Source organism: Rutilus rutilus (assembly GCF_951802725.1).
Source record: "Rutilus rutilus genome assembly, chromosome: 23".
Taxonomy (NCBI): Eukaryota; Metazoa; Chordata; class Actinopteri; order Cypriniformes; family Leuciscidae; genus Rutilus; species Rutilus rutilus.
In genome coordinates this window covers 25,171,381-25,194,110 of record NC_140233.1, presented here as the reverse complement: position 1 = coordinate 25,194,110, position 22,730 = coordinate 25,171,381, and the positions used below count along the sequence as shown (strand labels likewise).

The 22,730-nt window shown below is 39.0% G+C and overlaps 1 protein-coding gene across 1 annotated transcript; it reads right to left on the bottom strand.

The window, feature by feature from the left end:
- Window positions 1–18,832: 18,832 nt before the first annotated feature.
- Window positions 18,833–21,362, bottom strand: LOC311282576 (uncharacterized protein). Its single transcript, XM_084396396.1, has 2 exons — window positions 20,875–21,362; window positions 18,833–19,423 (listed from the first exon to the last, which is right to left on the bottom strand). The coding sequence occupies exon 1, from the start codon at window positions 21,319–21,321 to the stop codon at window positions 20,893–20,895; it is 429 nt and encodes a 142-aa protein (XP_084252522.1). The 5' UTR covers window positions 21,322–21,362; the 3' UTR covers window positions 18,833–19,423; window positions 20,875–20,892.
- Between the last annotated feature and the right edge of the window lie 1,368 nt (window positions 21,363–22,730).

The window sequence follows — 22,730 nt, the reverse complement described above, 5'->3', positions numbered from 1 at the left end:
TAGCAGCAAGTCAAGCAATGAGGTTTCTTTATATTATATTTTATATTAAATTATATTTACTTAATTATTCAGTAAAACCACATGTTATTGCGATTGTTATTTTTACTTGTTCATCATTGTGTTAGTCTTTTATTCACTGATTTTACTAGGGATGGGAATTGATAAGATTTTATCAATATCAATGCCACTGACGATTCTGCTTATCGATCCGATTATTTAACGATTCTCTTATCGATTATTGATAGCACTGTGTGGAAAAATGTAGTCATATGCTTTTCAACAAAACAAGGAGTTTTATTTATTTTAAAGTTTAAGCTTGAGTAAGCAAACTGTACTTTTAATGTAATTTATGTAATAAATAGAACCTTATTTACGGTCTGTTTACGGTCTGGTGTCAACACAGAAAACATTTCATCACTGGATAGTTTTTTTTCGTTTAATTAAAGTGTTGTTTTATGTCAGCTGAATGTCCGGAACGCTTTTCAGAGAAGATAAGGCAACTTATTTAGCACAATTCACACCCAACGGTAATTCAGAAAAAAATATATATATAAAAAACATAATAATAATTCTCCGAATGCTCCACATGAAACTTTGGTCTTCCGACCTTTTACCACCATGTCGATTTATTTTGATTAATATGTGCGAGGGAGAGAGAGCAAGACAGCGCTTAGTTTGGAGACGGTGAAGTCTGATCACTTTCGCCTGGCTCCGAAGACAGAGAGTGCGCGCGCGCTAGGGGTGGGCGATATGACCTAAAATTAATATCACGGTATTTTTCATCTTTTGAACGGTGACGGTATAATATCACGGTATAACTTTTTTTTGGTACATTTTGGGAGGAGTAGCCTGTCCTGTCTCTCTTTAGTATGTGAATAAAGTTAATATTTTTATAATATAATAAGTAAATGGTAGGTATCCTTATCAAAAAGAGACATGGGAGAGTATTATGCATTCTCAACATTTATTTTGCAAAAAACCTAAAGATCTTACTTAACAGTGTACAACAAAGTGACCGGCAGAGGTTTCGTTTTCCGGACATTTTGATGATATGCCGGTCAAATATCGCCTCTTAATTAGGGGGGCGGGATTATTACACGATTTATTATTTATAATAATAATATTACTATCTTATGTGACAGTTCTCCATTACGGACGCGTCGCGACCGTTCAAAGAGGAACTAAAAGACTGCTTTAAAACTTTCACAGAGACCTCAAACAGAAAGCACAAAGCCTTTCTTTAAAACGAATTTCGTTTTGTATTAATTGTAACTTAATTTTAATCAGTGTTTCATTATTCAATTTTCTCGATTTAATCAAATCTCTGTTAAATAAACAAATAAATAAATAAAAACATGGAGGCGCCAGAACTGCCTGGAGCTAACGTTAAGCTATGATCCATGAACCGAAATTTAACGTATAAGGTAGCCTACTCGCCGCACACAAAAAAAAAAAAAAAAAAAAAAATCTATTATCTACAGAAATCTCTACTTTTAAACAGAACCATTCAAAACAAAATAAAACGATGTAATCCGTATGAAATGTGTATTTCTCTCCGGCGCGTTCACTAGGCTACTGCGAAGATCGCGAGTCAGACTTCATCTTTGCAGCTGACACAGAAAACACTTGTTTATTAATAGACAATTAAAATGTCTCATTGCAATATTTTACATATTCATAATAATCATTACTTTTGCTGGTTCTTTGTGACAGCTTTTAGGTGCCGTTAGCCTACATGAACGCGTCACTGCACCAGCACCGAAAACAGAGAGAGAGAGAGAGAGAGAGTGTTATGAAAAATTGAGTGTGAGGGATTTGTTCACTTCACACAAAAAGATCTTGGAATGAGATGGCTAACTGTAGTAGCGTTTAGTCCACTGCCTATAACAACCTAATTTAGAGATCACTTTTTTTTTTTTTTTTTTTTTTGCCGACTACCTACAACTTTGATCGGTTAATGTTGATACGGGCAACCATCGATCAAACAGTCATCGGTTAACATCCATACTAGAGAGTAAACTTGACGGCACTCGCAAGAAAATGGATAGCTACATAATAAAATTCACAAATATTACACCATTTAAAAAATACATAGGCTACTGAGTTACTAAAACATTCTTTGTCAAATAATTCACCTGTTTGTTTATGTTTCCATTTGTTTAATTTCAAGATCTGAGGTGAATTATCCATTGTTGCTTACAGCTACAAAGCTGGAGCACTAAATGATATTCAGAGTCACATTTCACGATTTTAACATTACATAAATCACATAAACAGTACCAGAGATTATCATTGCCAGTTTGCCACACTTTGTGTTTGATGTTCCAGCGCGACGTCGCAGAAAAATAGAAACCGTTTCTAAATTAGAAATGTCGCGTTTCGGTATTCAGACCACAACTGAACGTTTGAAGAAAATTTAATGCCTTATTATTTAGAATTAGATATTATTGATGTAAATGCAGCCGTTCAAGGAACATAATTGATTTATTACGGTATTGACGGTATTAGAAAATCCATGTCGTGGCGCAATGTCACACCGGTGATGACTATGACACCGGTGTACCGCCCACCCCTAGCGCGCGCGACCGGGCTCTTTCTCTGCTCGTTCTTTCAGTTAAACATGCGCCCTGTCACAAGCGCAGCAGTTCATCTACATTACTCACCCATCAAATAAGACTTTGGCGGGACAAAAATTCGCTTTGGCGGGCGCTAAAACAAGTTCAATGCAGGAAAAACCCTGTTATTGCAAACGGCATAATTTGTCTCGTTTAGTAAAATAAAGGCTTTAGATCGCCTCTTCCTCTTCATGATTACCTCCTCTGCTCAAATCAAATCGAAATAGCTAACGTTACGATGACCGAGGCGTCATTCAGACAGCATGTTTTTCTCCACGTTTGCAGAGTCAGGGACAACCTGAGTATTCTGCTGCGTCTTTTTCTGCAGCTTCTCATTCAAGTTAGTGACGAAACGCACTCTGTAGCGCTGTTTGTTCGCTATCGGCTACGGTAGAAACATGACGTCACGATATGTCGGCCTTCATAGAAGGGGGTGCCCGCGGTTATGTAGATATAAATGACTCATTCTAAGGTAATAAAAACATAACGGTTCATTAAGTAAGGTCTTTATACACCACTGAAAACATAGTTATGTTGAAAACAATCTTATATTGCATTTCTGTCAATAGATCCTCAGAAATATTACACATTGCACCTTTAATGGAACTTTGTGAAGTGGTTAACAACATGAAGACAACTATCACCACACTTGATGTTATACCTTCTGATATTTTAAAAGCGACTTTTCCTATAATTGGCCCCAGTATCCAAGCGTTGATAAATTCATCTTTGGACACGGGGATAGTTCTGAATAGTTTTAAGCATGCCTTTGCTTAAGAAACAAGGTTTGGATGAGGGTTGCTTTAACAATTATAGGCCTGTCTCTAAGCTATCATTTTTATCAAAACTTTTAGAAAAAGTGGTGCTGTCTCAATTGCACTCATTTTTAAATGCTGCAAATTTACTAGAACCTTTTCAATCTGGTTTCACTGCCCATCATAGTTCAGAGTCTGCCTTATTAAAAGTGTTCAATGACATTTTACTTGCAGTTGACGCCGGTAAAAATGCCGTATTGATCCTACTTGATCTTTCGGCTGCCTTTGATACTGTAGACCATAGTGTTCTAATTTGGCGTTTAGAGCATTTTTTTTTTTTTTTTTTTTTTGGTATCAAGGGTACGGCCTGACAGTAGTTTAGATCATATCTTAAAGGGATAGTTCGCCCAAAAATGATATTTAAGCCATGATTTACTCACCCTCAAGCCGTTCGAGATGTATATGTCAATCTTTTTTCAGACGAACACATTTTCAGTTATTTTAGAAAATGTCTTAGATCTTTCAGTGGTTATAATGTGAAGCAATGGGGTCCAGCTCGTTGAAGTCCGCAAATGAGCATGCATCCTTCACAAAAGTAATCCATCCGGCTCCAGGGGGATAAACGAAGGCCTTCTGAGGGTAATCCGTGCGGTTTTGTCGTAAAAATATACATATTTAAAACTTTATAAACGAAAATAACTGGCTTCCGGTGGCGGTCGGCGCGCGTTCATGGAGATGGAAGCGTCGTGACGTAGAACGAACGTGACAGCGCAGCCAGAGAGCAGAGCAAAACAAAACTCTACGTTCGTTCTACGTCACGACGCTTCCTACGCCACGTCCTACGTCATATGCCAGCATCCATCTCCGTGAACGCGCGTCGACCGCGACCGGAAGCCAGTTATTTTCGTTTATAAAGTTTTAAATATGTATATTTTTACGACAAAACCGCACGGATTACCCTCGGAAGGCCTTCGTTTATCCCCCTGGAGCCGGATGGATTACTTTTGTGAAGGATGCATGCTCATTTGCGGACTTCAACGAGCTGGACCCCATTGCTTCACATTATAACCACTGAAAGATCTAAGACATTTTCTAAAATAACTGAAAATGTGTTCGTCTGAAAAAAGATTGACATATGCATCTCGAACGGCTTGAGGGTGAGTAAATCATGGGCTAAATATCATTTTTGGGCGAACTATCCCTTTAAAGACAGGTATTTTTCAGTGGAGATAGGTACATTTTCTTCATCTTCTGCACCTTTAATTAGTGGAGTTCCTCAGGGCTCTATTTTGGGTCCCCTTCTTTTTAACTTGTATATGTGTCCATTGGGGAATATTATTAGGAAGCACAATGTTTCGTTTCATTTTTATGCAGACAATTCACAGCTGTACCTGCCGTTAAAAGCTGGTGATTCAATTCAACCTTTGTTGGAATGCATTGGGGACATTAAGAAATGGTTAGCGCTTAACTTTCTCCAAATTAATGAGGACAAAATGGAAACAATTGTTTTTGGTTCCCCAAAATTGAGGAGTAGTATTGTTAAGGAGCTAAGCAATCATTTTCCCTCTGTTTCCTTCCAAGTTAGGAACCTTGGTGTTATCATGGACTTTTGTGCTTAACTAAACAAATAAATTCCTTTGATAGGAATAGTTTTTATCAATTGCGGATTATTTACAATATTAAATTGTTTTTGTCAGTGCAAGACTTGAAGAAGGTTACGCATGCTTTTATTACCTCACGCCTAGATTACTGTAACTCTTTATATCTGGGTCTTCCTCAGACATCACTTGGTCGCCTCCAGTTAGTACAAAATGCAGCTGCAAGGCTGCTGACTGTGACAAAGAAATATGATCATGTCACCCCAATTTTAGTGTCCCTTCATTGGCTCCCGATTCATTTTAGAATTCAGTTTAAAATCTTGTTGTTTGTTTTTAAAGCTCTTAATGATCAAGCTCCATTTTACCTTAAAGATCTTCTTACTCCTCTGTCACCTTCCAGATTAAGATCTGCAGACAAGGCTCTTATATATTACCTGCTCCCGTTTAAAAACTAAGGGAGATAGAGCTTTCTCAGTTGCCGCCCGCTGTCTAAGGATTCAATTGCCTCTGGACATCCGCCTTGCACCTTCCATTAACATTTTTAAATCAAAATTGAAAACAAACCTCTATTCTCTGGCATTTTTATTTAATATCCTTGTTTCACTGTTTGTTTTGTTTGGTCTTACGTTACTGTGCTTTTTTTTATTTTATTTTTCATGACTATGTCCAGCACTTTGGATAGCTCTGCTATGTTGAAATGTGCTTTATAAATAAAACGTACTTACTTACTTACTTACTTACACTAAGCAGGGTTGAGCCTGATTACTACCTGGATGGGAGACCTCCTGAGAAAACCAGGTTGCTGCTGGAAGAGGTGTTAGTGAGGCCAGTACGGGGTGATCACCCTGTGGTTAGTGTGGGTCCTAATGCCCCAGTATAGTGACGGGGACACTATACTATTAAAAAGCACCGCCTCTATACATCATGGCCTCCTAATCATCCCCATATAATGATTGGCTTCATCACCCTGTCTCCTCTCCACCAATAAGCTGGTGTCTGGTGCAATATGGCTTGCCGTCGCATCATCCAGTTGGATGCTGCACATTGGTGGTGGTTGAGGAGATTCCCCCTTCCATGTAAAGCGCTTTGAGTACCCAGAAAAGCGCTATATAAATGTAACGAATTATTACAAATTATTATTATTATTATTATTATTTGCTTAACCCCCTGGGGTCGGCGGTATCGCCGGCGATACCAGCTCGCTTTTTTTTTAATCAGTGTAAAAGAAACTCATAAATACTCTGTTGACTTTGATTTTCCATAGGAGTTTCATACATCAATCGATCCTGTTAAATGTGTATTATTTTTGTGTATACTCACAATAAAAACAAAGTGTTGTGCTTTTCGCCAAATAAAGAAAAATAAACACGAAGCAAGTTCTGCCTTCTCTCTGTCAGTTAAGTCCATTCTGAAACGCGTCCGAAAATGAACCATAACTCAGCGAATACTTCTCACACAGACACGTGAGATATGTCTTTATGAAGCTTGAAATCTCTTCTTTTAAGTGAAGTAATTTATATAAAAAAACAAATATTCTCAGCTTAAGTAGTCCCTTTAAAAGCAAGGAGAGGTACCGTTTTTTCGTTCTCCCTTCATTATCTCTAATGAGCTGAGGCAGCCCCGCCCCCGGCACTATTCACATGCGAAATAGTTTAGGTGATCTATGCATCGCACACACCCCCCGATCAATGCCATACAAACACAGTTTCTTCATCAGACTCACTGATAGTTCATCGCGTTTTGAGTATGGCACGCTTCTCCGGTAAAGACGCCCTTCAGATGATTCTGGACAGCGAGGAAGAATTCACCTTTTCCTCAGAGGAAGATTGTAACTCGGACGACGAACGGCAGCATTTTGAAGAGCGAATTGATCCCGCCGAGGGCACAATTTCGGAGTAAGTTTTACTGTTATATAATTATTTTTCTGGTAATATAGAACTCATGAATTTTCAGACTATATTTTGCTTAGTTTTGGCTAGCTTTTGACATCTTACAGGAAAGATTGCCTTACTGTTAGTGAGGTAATCTATCAGGGCTAGTTCACCAAGGTTTTCAGCCAGTAAACAGGATGGTGTATTGGTCAGGATACAGGAATAAAAAACGAGGAGATGTAATTTATTCTATTAACTGTATTGAGATCCAGCAGTACTCATCAGAACATTCCAATATCCAATATTGTCATAGTCTGATAAAGAAACAAATAAATCACCATTAGGTACTTAAATTACTATGCAACGTAAATAATAAATCCACACAAATAATACAAATCAGGATCATCAAACATAAATATATCAATAAACATTGCTATGTCCCTTTAAACATAATCAACAATTACATGAGGATATTACTTCCTTCACATAATAGCTTCACCTCCTAATATATCACTGACCAGTTTACATTAAACTATATTAAAAGGGGTTTACAGAAGGAGAAATGGCGACATCCTCTGGCGAGAAAAGGCTACTGCACAACAGCGTCTGCACATGGTCTCCTGAGCACGATATTAACTCTTCCTAATTAAATGTTACAAACGTACTACATAATTTAGAAATCAGAAAGCTCACATCAGTTAAATTATTATTTCCTACAGTGTTTTACAGCTTAAACATTGTTCTATCGCTATAAATCTCACTCATCACGCTGGGCACGTTAATGCATTGTAATTCTACAGTATAGAAACACAAACACAACGAAGTGACAGTCACTTACTTTTTGTCATGAACTCAACACATGAATATTGGAAGCTGGATCATTCAGAACAGATTAAGGAAACTACACAACACAGGTACATATGCTGCTGAACTTGAATACATTTCCGAACTCACTATAACCACAACCAACACACTAGCTACACACTTCCTCTACCGTAACCACCGAAGAAGAGTCTTAAAGCGGCAGGCACCCAGAAACGTCAGAGCCTTTTATACACTTACAATATCCCTAACATTCATGTATATGCTCAAGTGTAAACTTTTTCAATGTGATAGGCTATTACTCTCTAAACATATTTGTATATTAAATATATTTCATTCAGTTTTGATTAGCTTATAACACTGATTATCATGCTAAAATACTGCCTTATGTTTAATGTAGCTTATTTGCGAATATCTGCTTAAGTGTAATGTGATTCAGTCTAAATATATTTCAGCCTCCGTTAAAATATGTGATAGCCTAGGCCTACTGTCTAAATACTAGACATTATTTATATATATATATATATATATATATATATATATATATATATATATATATATATATATATAAATATAAATATATAAATATAAACGTATGGTTTTGGTTAGACTATGACACTGCTTATCATGCTTCCATACTGCCTTATGCACAGATGTTTGTGAATACAGGTGTAAATGTTTGAAATGCATGTGTCGTTCGCGAACGATCCGTTCATGGCGTGCATCACTAAATACGTGCGGTCATGGCCCATAAACAGATACTCGCAGTGATATTTCTCTGTCCTATGGACCATCAACAGATATATACATACATTGTGCGTCCATAACAATTAATTGCCCATCAGTTTACTTTGGATAATGTATGCTTACAGTTTTTTTGTTGTTGTTGTTTTTTAGGAATGTGGGGAGTGTCTGTCACACCCCTGGTCTGAATCTCATGATAGGCCATTACCACTCCCATGCATAAACCTCTTCTGACAAAAAAACTGCTTTACAAAGTGTAAATCAATGTATTGTGTTATGTGAACGATTAGGCAGGATGATTTTCACATCATTTTGAAGCCAGAACTCGAAGCGACAACATTCATTTGTCAAGTCTTATTGACACATATTTAGTATGTGTTTTGTGGTGTTATTTCAGCAACTTTTATTTTTTATTTTTTTCAATAATCACGCATAAACATTATTCTCTTAAAAATTCAAACATATACATGCATGTTGATCATATTATGGTAGCCCTGTTTGTGCTATATAGAGTGAATTTACACCTTTGCCATTAACATGTTTATAAATAACTGAAAAAAGCACAAATGTCAGAACACCTCCAGGGCCCAGAAAACCCCTCAGACCCCAGAGGGTTAAATACTGATACAGGCAAAACATAAATTCTGGTACTACTCGACCTCAGTGCTGCATTTGACACTGTCGATCACAACATACTTCTTGAGAGGCTGGAAAACTGGGCCGGGCTTTCTGGGATAGTCCTAAAATGGTTCAGGTCATACTTAGGAGGGAGAGGTTATTATGTGAGTATAGGAGACCATAAGCCTGAATGGACATCCATGACATGCGGAGTTCCTGAAGGCTCAATTCTTGCGCCACTCCTGTTCAACCTGTACATGCTCCTACTGAGCCAAATAATGAGAAAGAACCAAATTGCTTACCACAGCTATGCAGATGACACTCAAATCTACTTAGACCTATCGCCTAACAACTACAGCCCCATTGACTCCCTGTGTCAATCCATTGATGAAGTTAACAGTTGGATGTGCCAAAACTTTCTTCAGTAAAACAAAGTCATTGTGTTTGGAAACAAAGATGAAGTTCTCAAAGTGAACGCATACCTTGATGCTAAGGGTCAAACAACTAAAAATCAAGTCAGGAATCTGTGTGATTCTGGAGTCAGACCTTAGTTTTAGTAGTCATGTCAAAGCAATAACTAAATCAGCATACACAAATGCATGATGATGCACTGTAAAAGGGGTGAGGATTTATTTATAAATTTGTATTATGCCAAAGGTTCATTAACCAGCTTTTTGTGTGTTTACTTCTAGTTTTCACGGTGCTTATGCTGATTCTAGAAGAATAAAAAATCGATTGCACCCGTTAGAGACTCTCTGCCATTATTAAGGAGCCAAGAGCTGCTACAAAATGTGTTTTGCGGCTTTTAGTTTATGTTCATCAAAAACGGCCAAACATATGAATGATCGGCCTAACTTCCTTTTTCAAAACAAAATACAACAAAGTATAGAAAACATTATATGAGCTTCATCTACAGTAGTCAACATTTGAAGTGGATCAAAGTTGTCCTAAGACAAGAACGGGAAATGTTCAAAATTCATGTATAACTTTGATGAAAGGTTTTGATCCACTTAAAATGTTGACTATTGTACAGTATATCAATAACAATCAGTTTTCATTTAAGCGAGTGTGTTTGTCTTACCATGTTGTAGCTCATCAGATCAACAGCAAAACAGTTTGCTAAAACAGTATTTTTTAGACTGATGGACTGTGTGGTTAACGTTTTTTTTTTTTTTTTTTAACAGTGGCAGAAATCTGTCTCTTCTTCCCCCTTAAAATAACTATCACTGATGAAACCCTCTAAAGAAAAATAATTTTCTTCAAGTTGATGTATTTTTCTGCTCACTCTCATCATGAAGGTTAGCTGTTGCTTTTTCACAGCCTGTCTGTCACCCCCATGCTGGTCTCACTTTCTAAATGGGCAGAACTCAGATGAGAATTATAATGCATTTTTTTTATTATTACACATTTCTTTCATTCGCGGAGCTTTAGGTACATTCGACAAATCCTGAAAGCAAAACCAACCAATTCAAATTTATATTTCAATTGTGCAAAATCATTCGTGAACTGCAAATGAAATAAGCAAACACATCGTTCAGCCAATCCTACAGAGTAATATCGTGGGGAGTAAACTAGAATAATGTACCGGACCCCTCAGCATCATCTTGGCTGAAGGTGGCGTTCACAGAACCGGACCCCTCAGCATCATCTTGGCTGAAGGTGGCGTTCACAGAACCGGGCCCCTCAGAATAGTCCTGGCTGAAGGTGGCATTGACAGAACCGGACCCCTCCGCATTGTCCTGGCTGAAGGTGGGGTTCACAGAACCGGATCCCTCCACATCATCCTGGCTGAAGGTGGCGTTCACAGAACCGGACCCCTCAGCATCATCTTGGCTGAAGGTGGCGTTCACAGAACCGGACCCCTCAGCATCATCTTGGCTGAAGGTGGCGTTCACAGAACCGGGCCCCTCAGAATAGTCCTGGCTGAAGGTGGCATTGACAGAACCGGACCCCTCCGCATTGTCCTGGCTGAAGGTGGGGTTCACAGAACCGGATCCCTCCACATCATCCTGGCTGAAGGTGGCGTTCACAGAACCGGACCCCTCAGCATCATCTTGGCTGAAGGTGGCGTTCACAGAACCGGACCCCTCAGCATCATCTTGGCTGAAGGTGGCGTTCACAGAACCGGGCCCCTCAGAATAGTCCTGGCTGAAGGTGGCATTGACAGAACCGGACCCCTCCGCATTGTCCTGGCTGAAGGTGGGGTTCACAGAACCGGATCCCTCCACATCATCCTGGCTGACGGTGGCGTTCACAGAACCGGACCCCTCCACATCATCCTGGCTGAAGGTGGCACTGACAGGGCTAAAAGTGCCCTGCAGTTGGACAGAGCTAAAATTGTCTGGAGATAGGGAGAAAGAGAAATTAATTTTTTTTTTTTTTTTTGCTAATAGCAAAAACAGTAACCAAGTAAGTGAGTTAGTATTTTGTATTGTATATATATATATATATATATATATATATATATATATATATATATATATATATATATATATATATATATATATAAGGTCTACAAACCTTTTTCTTCAAATGCTCTCCCAACACCACTCAAGGATAAATCTAAGGATCCATCTTCGACTAAACAGCTGAATTCTGAGAAACACATTTTTTTTTTTTTTTTTTTTTTTTTTTTTACAGACAAGTAAACTTACTAAAAGCAAACAAAAATTTAACTTACCATGCCATAGTAACTGGTGATAAAGAACTACCAAAACAGTCATTTTAATCAAACCCATTTTATAACGCAAACTGAGCCACTAAGAAAGCCAATTCAACTGCACAGGCTAAAGTCTCAAACCAACCAGGGCACGTTCAAGTTCAAAACGGTGCGCAACGTTTTGATACGGTTTCCGGGTTGAACGTCATGTTTCCCGGTAAACGGCGTGCACCGGTGTGCAACGGGGTTTGAGATACGTTTTCTCTTGTTTGGTGGGTGTGTCAGAACTGCAGTCCAATCAGCAGCAACATGTATATAAAGCACTCGCATTAAAGTGAACTCACACAATGGGTTCAAGGAAAGTAATTTACAAATGTGTTCGATGCAGCTGAGGATATTAGAAGACATGTTTGTCGTAAGTTTCATTGTAAAAATATAGGATATCAACATAATGATGTAGTTGTTTATATTTTTAGCTTCATTGCAAGTGTATGACATTTGATATAGAAATAAACAATGGTAATTAAGTGCTTTTCCTAAAAATGATAAAGAAAATACAGGGTATTAAAACAGTATGAACTACAAATAAAGTCAGTATGTGAGGCTAAATATATGTGTTTTATTCTGAATTAGGTAAGATGTGTGCTTCCATTTCAGTTTCAGCAATCCCTTCACTCGATTGGGATGTTCTCTTTTGTTCTGGGCGGCAAGTGCAGTAACATCGGGCATATTTTGTAGTATTAAGCATATTTATACCGACTTCATCAGGCTCCGAAAATTCTTCACAAAGAACACAAAGAATGGCCTTCTCAGCTGCCATAGTTGCAACTCTTGTGTCATCAGAACAGTGTGTTCAACGCATCACCGTTTCTGTTTAAAAAACGTTGTGCAACGTTTTGTCGGGGCCACCAAGAACAAAAGAAAACATCCTAATCTAGTGAAGGGATTGCTGAAACTGAAATGGAAGCACACATTTGACCTAATTCAGACTAAAACATCTATTTAGCCTCACATACTGACTTTATTTGTAGGTCATACTGTTTTAATACCCTGTATTTTCTTTCTCATTTTTAGGAAAAGCACTTAATTACCATTGTTTATTTCTATACCAATACACTTGCAATGAAGCTAAAAATATAAACGACTACATCATTATGTTGATATCCTATATTTTTTACAATAAAACTTGACCAACATGTCTTCTAATATCCTCAGTTTTTGCGTATACCGAGCTGCATCAAACACATTTGTAAATTACTTTTCTTGAACCCATTGTGCGAGTTCACTTTAATACCACGTGTTTTATATACATGTTGCTGCTGATTGGACTGCAGTTCTGACACACCCACCAAACAAGAGAAAACATATCTCAAACCCCGGTGCACGCCGTTTCCAGAAAACATGACGTTCAACCCGGAAACCGTAGCAAAACGTTGCGCACCGTTTTGAACTTGAACATGCCACACATGTATTTCACGAGTTCACATCTACATAATTATTACGGTAAAGGTTATGCATATTTGGCGTGCTGTCCGGGTGGAGGGCTCCGAGCTCGGAATTTCTGCCCGAACCCAGAGTACTCCCCCAAAAAGCAAAAAGAGCAAAAGGACAGCCGCCAGACTAAAAAGCCCCCCAAAACGCAGAAATTTGGCGGGCTGGCGATTTGAGAATAAGCCTGGTTGCTTGAGGGCCTGCTGGCTCACGAGTGGGGAGCAGACGTTATTTGGAACAACCAGACGGGGAGGCTCGCGTTGTTTCTTGACGAGAGCAGCTTACGGCGTTGGATGTGTGAGCCATACCTGCCGATGAATGAGGAACAGCATAATTTATGCCGCCTGACCAGGAGGGCCTGTGTTGTCTCTGGCGGGAGCAGCTCACTGCGCTAGGCGGACGGGCCTACTGGCTGACAAATGAGCAGCAAGATTTGGGAATGGGGGGGGGGGAGCAGTGAGATCAAAAGACGGCCGACCGAGAGGGCCCATATAGCTTCCGTCAGGAGCAGCTCACAGCTTCGGGCTGCCCACCAGCCCGAAGCTGTGAGCTGCTCCTGTCGGAAGCTATATCAGTCGACGGCGGAGTGACAAATTTGGAAGCCCAGCCGGGAGACTTCTTGCTGTGTTCGCTGGGAAATTGGTACCTGCTGGATGGGGAGAGAGGAAACAGATTAATGTTACATCCGCTGGGAGGGCAATGCTCGCTGGATGGAGAAAGAGAAAACAGATGCATGCTACGTCCGCTGGGAGACCAATGCTTGCTGGACAGAGGAGGAGGAAACAGATACGCGCAACGTCCACTGGGAGACCAATACTCACTGGATAGAGGAGGAGGAGGAAACAGATACATGCAACGTCCGCTGGGAGACCAGTGCTCGCTGGACGGAAGAGAGTAGAGATAAGTACATAGTATGTCTGCTGTGAGACCAATGCTCGCTGGACATAAAGAGGAAACGGAAAAGAGGAAAATGAGTGCTTGCCTGGGAGATTTTCTCACACTGCATCCGCTGCGAGACCAAATGCTCGCTGGATGATAAAAAAAAAAAAAAAAGTAAGTGCTCTACCGGGAAAGTTCTCACTCCATCCGCTGTGAGACCAATGCTCGCTGGACAGAAAGAGGAAACAGAAAATGAGTGCTTGCCCAGGAGATTTTCTCACACTGCATCCGCTGTGAGACCAAATGCTCGCTGGATGGAAGAGAAAAAGTGCTCTACTGGGAAAGAGCTCACTCCGTCCACTGGGAGACCAATGCTCACTGGACAGAAAGAGGAGACAGGAAAGAGGAGAAAGAGGAGATTGAGTGCTCTTTAATTATGAATAGAGAAGTACTACAGAAGGGACATCACTGCTGTGGCAGTAGAAAAAATTAGCCAGAGTAAAAGAGCTCCTGTGGGAGCATAGGAGACAGAGGAGACATCACTGCTGCGGCAGTGGATAAACTTACCTGGAGAAACTGAGCTCCTGCGGTGTGTGGCTGAACAAAGGATGAAGGAGAGTGGGGCTTGGCGGGCCGATGCTCGACTTGTGCGTTAATCAAGACGCAAGTAAAAGGAGGTGAGAGATGAAATCCTTGCAGGATTATGCACGTCTGAAGTTTAAGTGGCCGAGCAAAGATAGCAGTTCGCGTTTAGAACAATTTGACTGTCTGGGAAGTTCATTTAGTGAAGTTCAAAATAGACGGCTTATGGTAAAAGACAAAGCTTTGCATAAATTTGGGCACCTTGTTATTTATGGTGAGGTCTGACAGTGGAGGAAACTGGGCGCGGCCCAAGCTCGCTGAAGGTCTACCACTGTGGTCTGATGCTGGAAGCGAGCTGGATTTGGTGCGGTGAGATGGTGGTGTTTGTCGAGCAAGGTGAATCCGGAGCTTTGCGGGCTTTACTTTGCCTATTGGCCACTTTGGCCCTTCTTGTTTGAACTTTGCTTGTGTATTGAATGTTAAATAAGTTAATAATGATAACGAGACATGGTTTATCATGGAGATTTGTACTGAGGCTTCGTTGATTTGCTCTTAAGACTTAACAGACAGTGAATGAGGGATCAACTGAGCGCGTGCGATTACCTGCGTCTGTCTTTGAGGTCAAGTCCAAGCAAAGCGAAATATTTGTCGTGTCATCCTCTTAACGTTTAAGGGAATTTACCATGAATGGCATCAGCGACAGCGCTGGTCGGCATTCCACAGTGCGAGGAAGCCGCGGGAATCAAAAAGCAGCGAGTCACGCATTGAAACAATGCCATTTAAGCGTCAGCGTTACCCATGCGACGCATTGCTGGTAAGCTCAGCCTTGAAAAGTGGAGCTTAACAACTTGTTTTATTGCTAAAAATAATCAGCATTTTTGAAAGTGTTCGTTGAATGAACGATTTAATGATTCACTCAAAGACAGTCAATTGCCGTAACAATGTAATGCGCGCTGATTGACAGCCTTTAATGCGCAGAGACGTTGTTTAGTTTCGGTTACATTGGTAACTGAAAATGTAGGCTACTCATTTTTGCATGCTGACCAAATGGTAAAACCTATTAATAGCGACAAATAAATATAAATATAAATATATCTAAATAAATGGCGATAATACCGCGCTATTGAGCCAATCAAAATTACCGCAAGGGAAATTCCTTCACCGCACAGCCCTAGCGTGGACTTCGGAGAGAGGTTGGCTGATTGCAATGACACGCTTCATCCTTCGCGAAAACTGAACATCCGAATTTATCAGCGCTTGCCTCAATCCTATGACTGTCCAATTCCTAATGTGGAATTGTTGGGACGGCCGAACGATTGGAAGACGCCGGGGAGAAATTTTGAAGTCTCGCTGGTGGAGGCGAGGGCTGGCCTCAGCGTCTAGGCGAGTGTGTGGCTGTTCGAGCAGGCCGGCGGCCTCGCGAAGAAGCCTGGGGCTCAGTTGTGATGTCAGGCAGAGAAGGAGTGGTCCTAGGATCGGCAGATTGCGGCTGATGATCCGGGGAGAAGTTAGACTCGTCGTCAGATGGGAAGAGCTGGTGCTGCGACATGATAGCACAAAGTGTGAACAAATATGCTGAATAAAATGTCAAGGAACAGAGGTGGGTTCTGCTGTTATTTATATTGTCCTGAGTTGATTACTGATTGATCTCCACTTGTGCTAATTGGGTTAATTATCTGCACCTGCTCCTTCCGAACCTTGTTAATAAAACATCATTTTGTGTTTATTCGAACACCTTCAGTTCCACTAATGCTCACATCTGTTTTTTATAACAGTAAAAGCTCTTTTCATGTAGTCGTGATGTTATATTGTGTCATGTTTATCAAAATAAAACTGAATAAAAAATCAATCAGATGAAGGTCTCTCAGGAGACGAGAAGTGAAACTAACATTGCATTCGGAAGTGTCTTGATGCCTTCCAACCTTGGAATGTGTTAGAAATGAAGAATTCCAACATAGTGCCTTTGGTCTTTGTCTTTAATCAGGCATATGAATGAACAATGAACCAGCGCTGGGGAGACAATGTTCAAACTCACAAAACTCTAGATATGGAATATATAGTAAGAATATGAGGGGGGTATTTGGCTTTAGCCAATAAAACCATACATGACATCATATACGTTGTATAACAAATCTATATATAGTAATTATCCAGTTAGATATCCTTCTGAGCCTAGGGGTCCAGTAAGGCTATAATACAATCAATAGAATGCTCTCTCCAGCAAAACACTGGAGCCCACAGTAATGAATAACAGATGTGCATTACATACATACAAAGGAATCTGTGCTTACATGAGCTTTCTATGGACTAAGCTGAGATTTCAGATAGTGAAAATTAGCTGAGATTTCAGATAGTGTTCTTCTGACAGAATGTGTCTTCCGAAGGCTCTTAGTAAAAGCTCTTTTCATGTAGTCGTGATGTTATATTGTGTCATGTTTATCAAAACAAAACTGAATAAAAAATCAATCAGATGAAGGTCTCTCAGGAGACAAGAAGTGAAACTAACATTGCATTCGGATGTGTCTTGATGCCTTCCGACCTTGGAATGTGTCCTCCGAAGGCAGCATTTATCAGTTTTCGGACGCAGCCACCGTTTCGAAGCACCAGAAACACCAAACGCTAGCGACACCTGTGGGTCGAGACTATATAACTGTCACAAGAACAGTTTAAACATGTATAACATCTTTTACAAACCAAAGCAAATTAGCTTCTGGTTTGGCCAGAAAATTAACAACTCAACTGAACAGCTCTTTAGTATGAGTTTGTATCTGTTAGCAAGGTTTTTGAGGAAGCAGGAAGAGCAGCTTTTGGTTAATATATTGCAATTTCCTCCTCTTCACCAGAGGTTTTCTTTTACTCTTCTGACCATTAATGGCATTTTCAGTGTTTCTCTGCTCCGCTCGACAACTGACCTCAGATTAAAAGTGTTTCAGCTTTTTTCCTGCCGTCAAACGTCACTGAACACTTGCTGCGCTCTTTGCAAAGCTGATGGTGGAAGGGCCGGGAAAGACCATGTCAAGATGTATAGTGAAAAAAATTACTTATATTTTGTTTTGTTCCCTCCTAAACCAATTACGTAATTTCAGAAGACATGAATTAAACAGCTGGAGTATGAAATACATTATTGCAGTGTTGTGTGATTTTTTTGAGCGCCAGTGTTTCAACATTCCTTGCATTGTATGGACTGTTTTTAAAAATCTTGACTCGATTTCCTTTAAGACATTTAAACAATGCAAATTCCTTCTAAATAGTCACGTGATTTTGGAGTAAAAGGTGAAGAGCCTGAAAAACAATCTCCTCAGTGTATTTCAGGAATGTTCACAGAGATGTCGACATCCATGTTCATCATTCCAGCACTGGAGAAGCTCATATGGCTAACTGGTTTCATAAACAATATGTGAGAATAACACAAAGTTGCAAACTCATCATATAGAGAATTCAAATATGTTATTAGTGTCATATAAGTGTCATAGTGTCATATCTTACTTAAGGTGGGTTTGACGTCCCGTCCAAGAAGCCACTATCAATTGCCTCAAACATTTTTATTAAAGACTCCCAAGTTGCTCTTTGCATGAATGTTTTATTTGCATATTTATATGTCAATGGATGCATAAAAATGGCAAGGTTACATGTTAACGTCTTTACGATTGTTTCACCTCATATCTCTAAGCATTTAGTAAGCAGACCAGATTCCACATTTTTAATCTACAAGTCTAGACTATTAAATCATGAGACAGACTGGTCATATTATATACTCGTTCTCTATTTTTTCCCTTTTTTGTTAGAACAGGCACAGTACATTTTAACAATTTGTATTGCAACATAAACACTTTTTAGAACACACACACACACACACACACACACACACACACACACACACACACACACACACACACACAAGCACACACAAAGAGAAAATGTTAAGAATGATCAGACTTTCCATTTTTCTTAAAACACTTCACTTTCCCGGCAGCTTTGAGTTTGTTTTCTTTGCCCTGAGGTCACGTGGATGGAAGTGAATAGAGCGTAAATTCTAATCTGATTGAATCTTTACAATCTGTGGCTGCTTTTCAACACATTGACCACAAAATCTGCCACATCATCAAACCTTCAGACTGAGGCTCTAGAATGTTGTCAGGCTTGTTTCCAATTTGTCACTTTTGGGAAATGCTTACATTAAAGCTAAAAAACAAGTAAACATCATCATCATCATCAACTTTTATTCCAGACTCATGGTCCATTCAGAAGGCAGAGACATGACATACAACATACATGAAAAAGAAAAAGATAAACATATACACAGAGGTAAAAACAGGAGAAACAACACTAAAACATTTCTTTAAAAGACAGTTATACCAGTGTTTCCACAGTGAAGATTGATATCGTATGGTACTAAACCCAGGATTTACCAACCGCATAACAATGCTGTTCTTGGAGGCATTCAAGCGACAAATAAATTTGTAAATGAGTAAATTTGTAGCTTCTCTAAGTAAACAGTTTACCTCTATGTATTATTAGTCCTGTATATTAGTTCTCTCACACACAATCTATATAATCAGACAAGTTAAATAATTTCTTACAGTTTATTTTTATTTTTTTATTAAAAGAACTGGACTGTGTTAGTACGGATAACATTGCCTTTATGATGTTTAACACTAGGTTGTCCTGATATTGATTGTAGTTTGCACTGCTGTTGTCTTTGTGTTGATGATGTTATTTAATGGAGCTGAAACCGTCCTGAGCGCCGCAGCGTCTCCACAAATCCATTCACTCCAGACAGATTGTTCACCTGGAATAGAACAGATTCAGTATTGAATCAAATGCTTGTTATGCCTCCAAATGCACTGGGGGAAAATTTTTTGTATTGGTTTCAAGTATAAATATTTTAAAGACATTGGATGCTAAATTCACTTTTATATGGTGTTTGCATATAAATGTGTCTTTGCAGTGTGTGGACACAACCACCATTCAATGAAAAAAATCCATTCACTCTTTTTTTTTTTTTTTTTTTTATCCTCAAAAAGCCAAAAGGCCGTTTAGATAACACAATTATTTTATTTATTTTTTACCCAAAAACTGAAAACTCTTAATGGTTTAGTACTTTCATTTACATGACAACAGCATTTTGGAGGCCAAAAATGCTAACTTTTGAATGTACTTTTTTCTAATTTTGTTCTAATTTTTTCTAATCTAATTTTTGAATCTACTGGCCTGGCATGTATAATACAGCGTTTTTTTTAATCATTTTCCAAGATCCATGTGAACAACAGGGATTATTTTGACAACGTGGTCATCTGTACGAAAAAAAAACAAAAAATAAAAAAAAACGCAAAAAGTACTTAAAAAAGATTAATGATTTTTTTTGCAATAATGTTAATGTCATAGCAGACAGAGCGACTCAATGACCAAAATACATTCACAATTGCAGTATATGCCAAGTAATGTATAGAAACAGCTGTGAAAATTTTACTTAGTTAAAGAGATGTTGTTTAAAATTTACTTGATTCAAGATATTTGGTAACACTTTACTTGAAGGGGTGTGCATAAGACTGACATGACACCGTCATAATCATGACATGACACATGTCATAAATATGAAGGAGGTCTTATGCATGTTTATGACAACTGTCATTAATTGTCATTCGCTCAATTATGACATTTTTAATGCAAATATGACATTGTCAATGTCAAAACCAACCACCTGACAGTTTAATGAAATGCTAACCCATAAAGCTAAGTGGTTTCTGAAGTTTGATAATTCATCTGCTATGTCATGTTTATGACAATTTATGTTGTCTTGGTAATGTCAAGTTGTCATGACAAAGACACTGACTGGTTATGATGTATTGGTTTATGTCAAGTGTTCATAACAAAGACATCTCACACAATGTCATATTTGCATTAAAAATGTCATAATTGAGCGAATGACACTTAATGACAGTTGTCATGAACATGCATAAGCCCTCCTTCATATTTATGACATCTGCCATGTCATGATTATGAAGGTGTCATGTCAGTCTTATGCACACCCCTTCAAGTAAAGTGTTACCAGATATGTTCACTGGAAGAAAGTAAATGGCATGGTAGCAAGTGTCAGTAGATTATTTTAATCCAAATGGAAGCTTCTCTAAAATATTTTGCAATCTTTTTAATAAACATTAATTAGACTTCCACAATGGAGTAAAAAAAACATATTTAGAAAGAAATGCATAGAGTGATTATTAAGCAATTATTACTCACCTGTCTGAACTAATTTACTCAAAAACCACAGGCTCCATAATCAAAGCCTCCCATGTCAAAGCCTCCCATATCGAAGCCTCCCATGTCGAAGCCACCCGTGTTGAAGCCTCCCATATCGAAGCCTCCCATGTCGAAGCCACCCGTGTTGAAGCCTCCCATGTCGAAGCCACCCGTGTTGAAGCCTCCCATGTCACAGCCTCCCACATTGAAGCCTCCAGACAAATCCAAGCCTCCCAGACCATATAGGCCTCCAGTTAAATCATAGCCTCCATAATTATTAGAGTCTCCAAAGCCTCCAAGACCAGCATCACCGTTTCCAGATCCACCCCAGTTGTTAGTAATTTTATAAACATTGACGTGTTTGCGGCGTTTATGATCACGGCTTCTGCTTTTATAATTGCCGTTCCTGTTATTCTTAGATCCTGCTTTGCTGTTCTTAGAACCCATTGCTAGTTTGCAGGTTTAAGTGATCAGTTTGAATCAGCGGGCTCCTAATCTTGGTGTCGTTCAGAATGCGGCTTGTATTTATGGTCTTTCGTGAGCTCATTGAATATGTGAAGCTGGCGTTTACAGCCAATCGACTGATCTCACATGACTAAACTTTACATAAGTTTCTGCCAAACTGGTTTATTTTCACCTACTGTAAATTACTAAGTCTGTGACGTATTTTATCCTCAGGAATTTGATGTATGTTGACATGTCATCTCGTCGTGTTTACTCACACAAGCGCTTCTGTTAACTTACTGTCGTAAATTAATATTACAATCAATTAACCTGTTTGTCTCGTGAACACTCAGGATTAATTGTTTATTAACTCTAAGAAAAGTACATTTCCGGGGCTTGGGAAATGTCTTTCTTAATTTACAGTACTACTGAGAGCAGTAGCACAAATCTTAAATGATTAATGACTCCAGTTATGAGCTTGAGACACGCACAACTTTACGTGTCACTGTGACATGAACAAGATTTTATTAACTAGACTAAACACTTAAACTACTCTAACATACAGACACATACATGCATACAGTTTACCAAGGGAAAGAGAGCTGAAGCAGAATACAGGAAAGCAAGAAGCTATAGCATTGTTTGAAATTCAGCAGATCAACAGCCTTGAGCAAACCATCAGTTTAGTTCTAACATGCCCTTCTTTAAAGGGGTAAGGATACTTAATGTATCAAATAATGAGACTAAGTTTGATACTTGCATGTCTCGCCCATTTGAATTAAACTGTCCTGATGCAATTTGTTGAGGTTGATCTTTGCTGATGTGGTCTTGATGAGAGAGAACCAGTGGTTTCCAGAGTATCTTTGGTGAATGGAAAGACAAGGCCGCAGCCTGGCACAAGCTTGGTGGGTCCTTAGAGGCTTCTAGTTCAGCATCATCTTCACGTCAGCATTTCAGAAAGGGACTAAGCGAGAGCTAAGAGCTGACCAGTGACTTTAAAGCGTGAAGATGGCATAACCTCTGGAGCTGTGTGAGCCAATGAGAAGATTTCCCTTTGGAGGGAAATTTTACGACCCATTGTCCCTTTGAACATGCAATTTGATTGGATGTTTAACACAAGAATCTTTAAGATGCTTATAATACTAATGCGTCACAAAGTTAGCAGAATGTAATGTAAATTAACAAAACGGGGATGAAGATTGGAGTTTATAGATATCAAAAATGCCACACATTTGATTTGGTTAACCATAATATGCAAAGTCTGAAATATTAACCCAATAGAGTTTACAAGAATACAAAAGACAACCACATTAAAGGAAAATCATGAGATCAGAAAATTATATACATGTTTACACATTTCTCAAATGGTTATATAGAATATATAGAATTAACAGGGTTTATTTCTCCTTCTC

Bases quoted from the DNA above. Each gene is read 5' to 3' on its own strand.
- LOC311282576 (XM_084396396.1), bottom strand. From the start codon at position 21,321: ATGGGTTCTAAGAACAGCAAAGCAGGATCTAAGAATAACAGGAACGGC.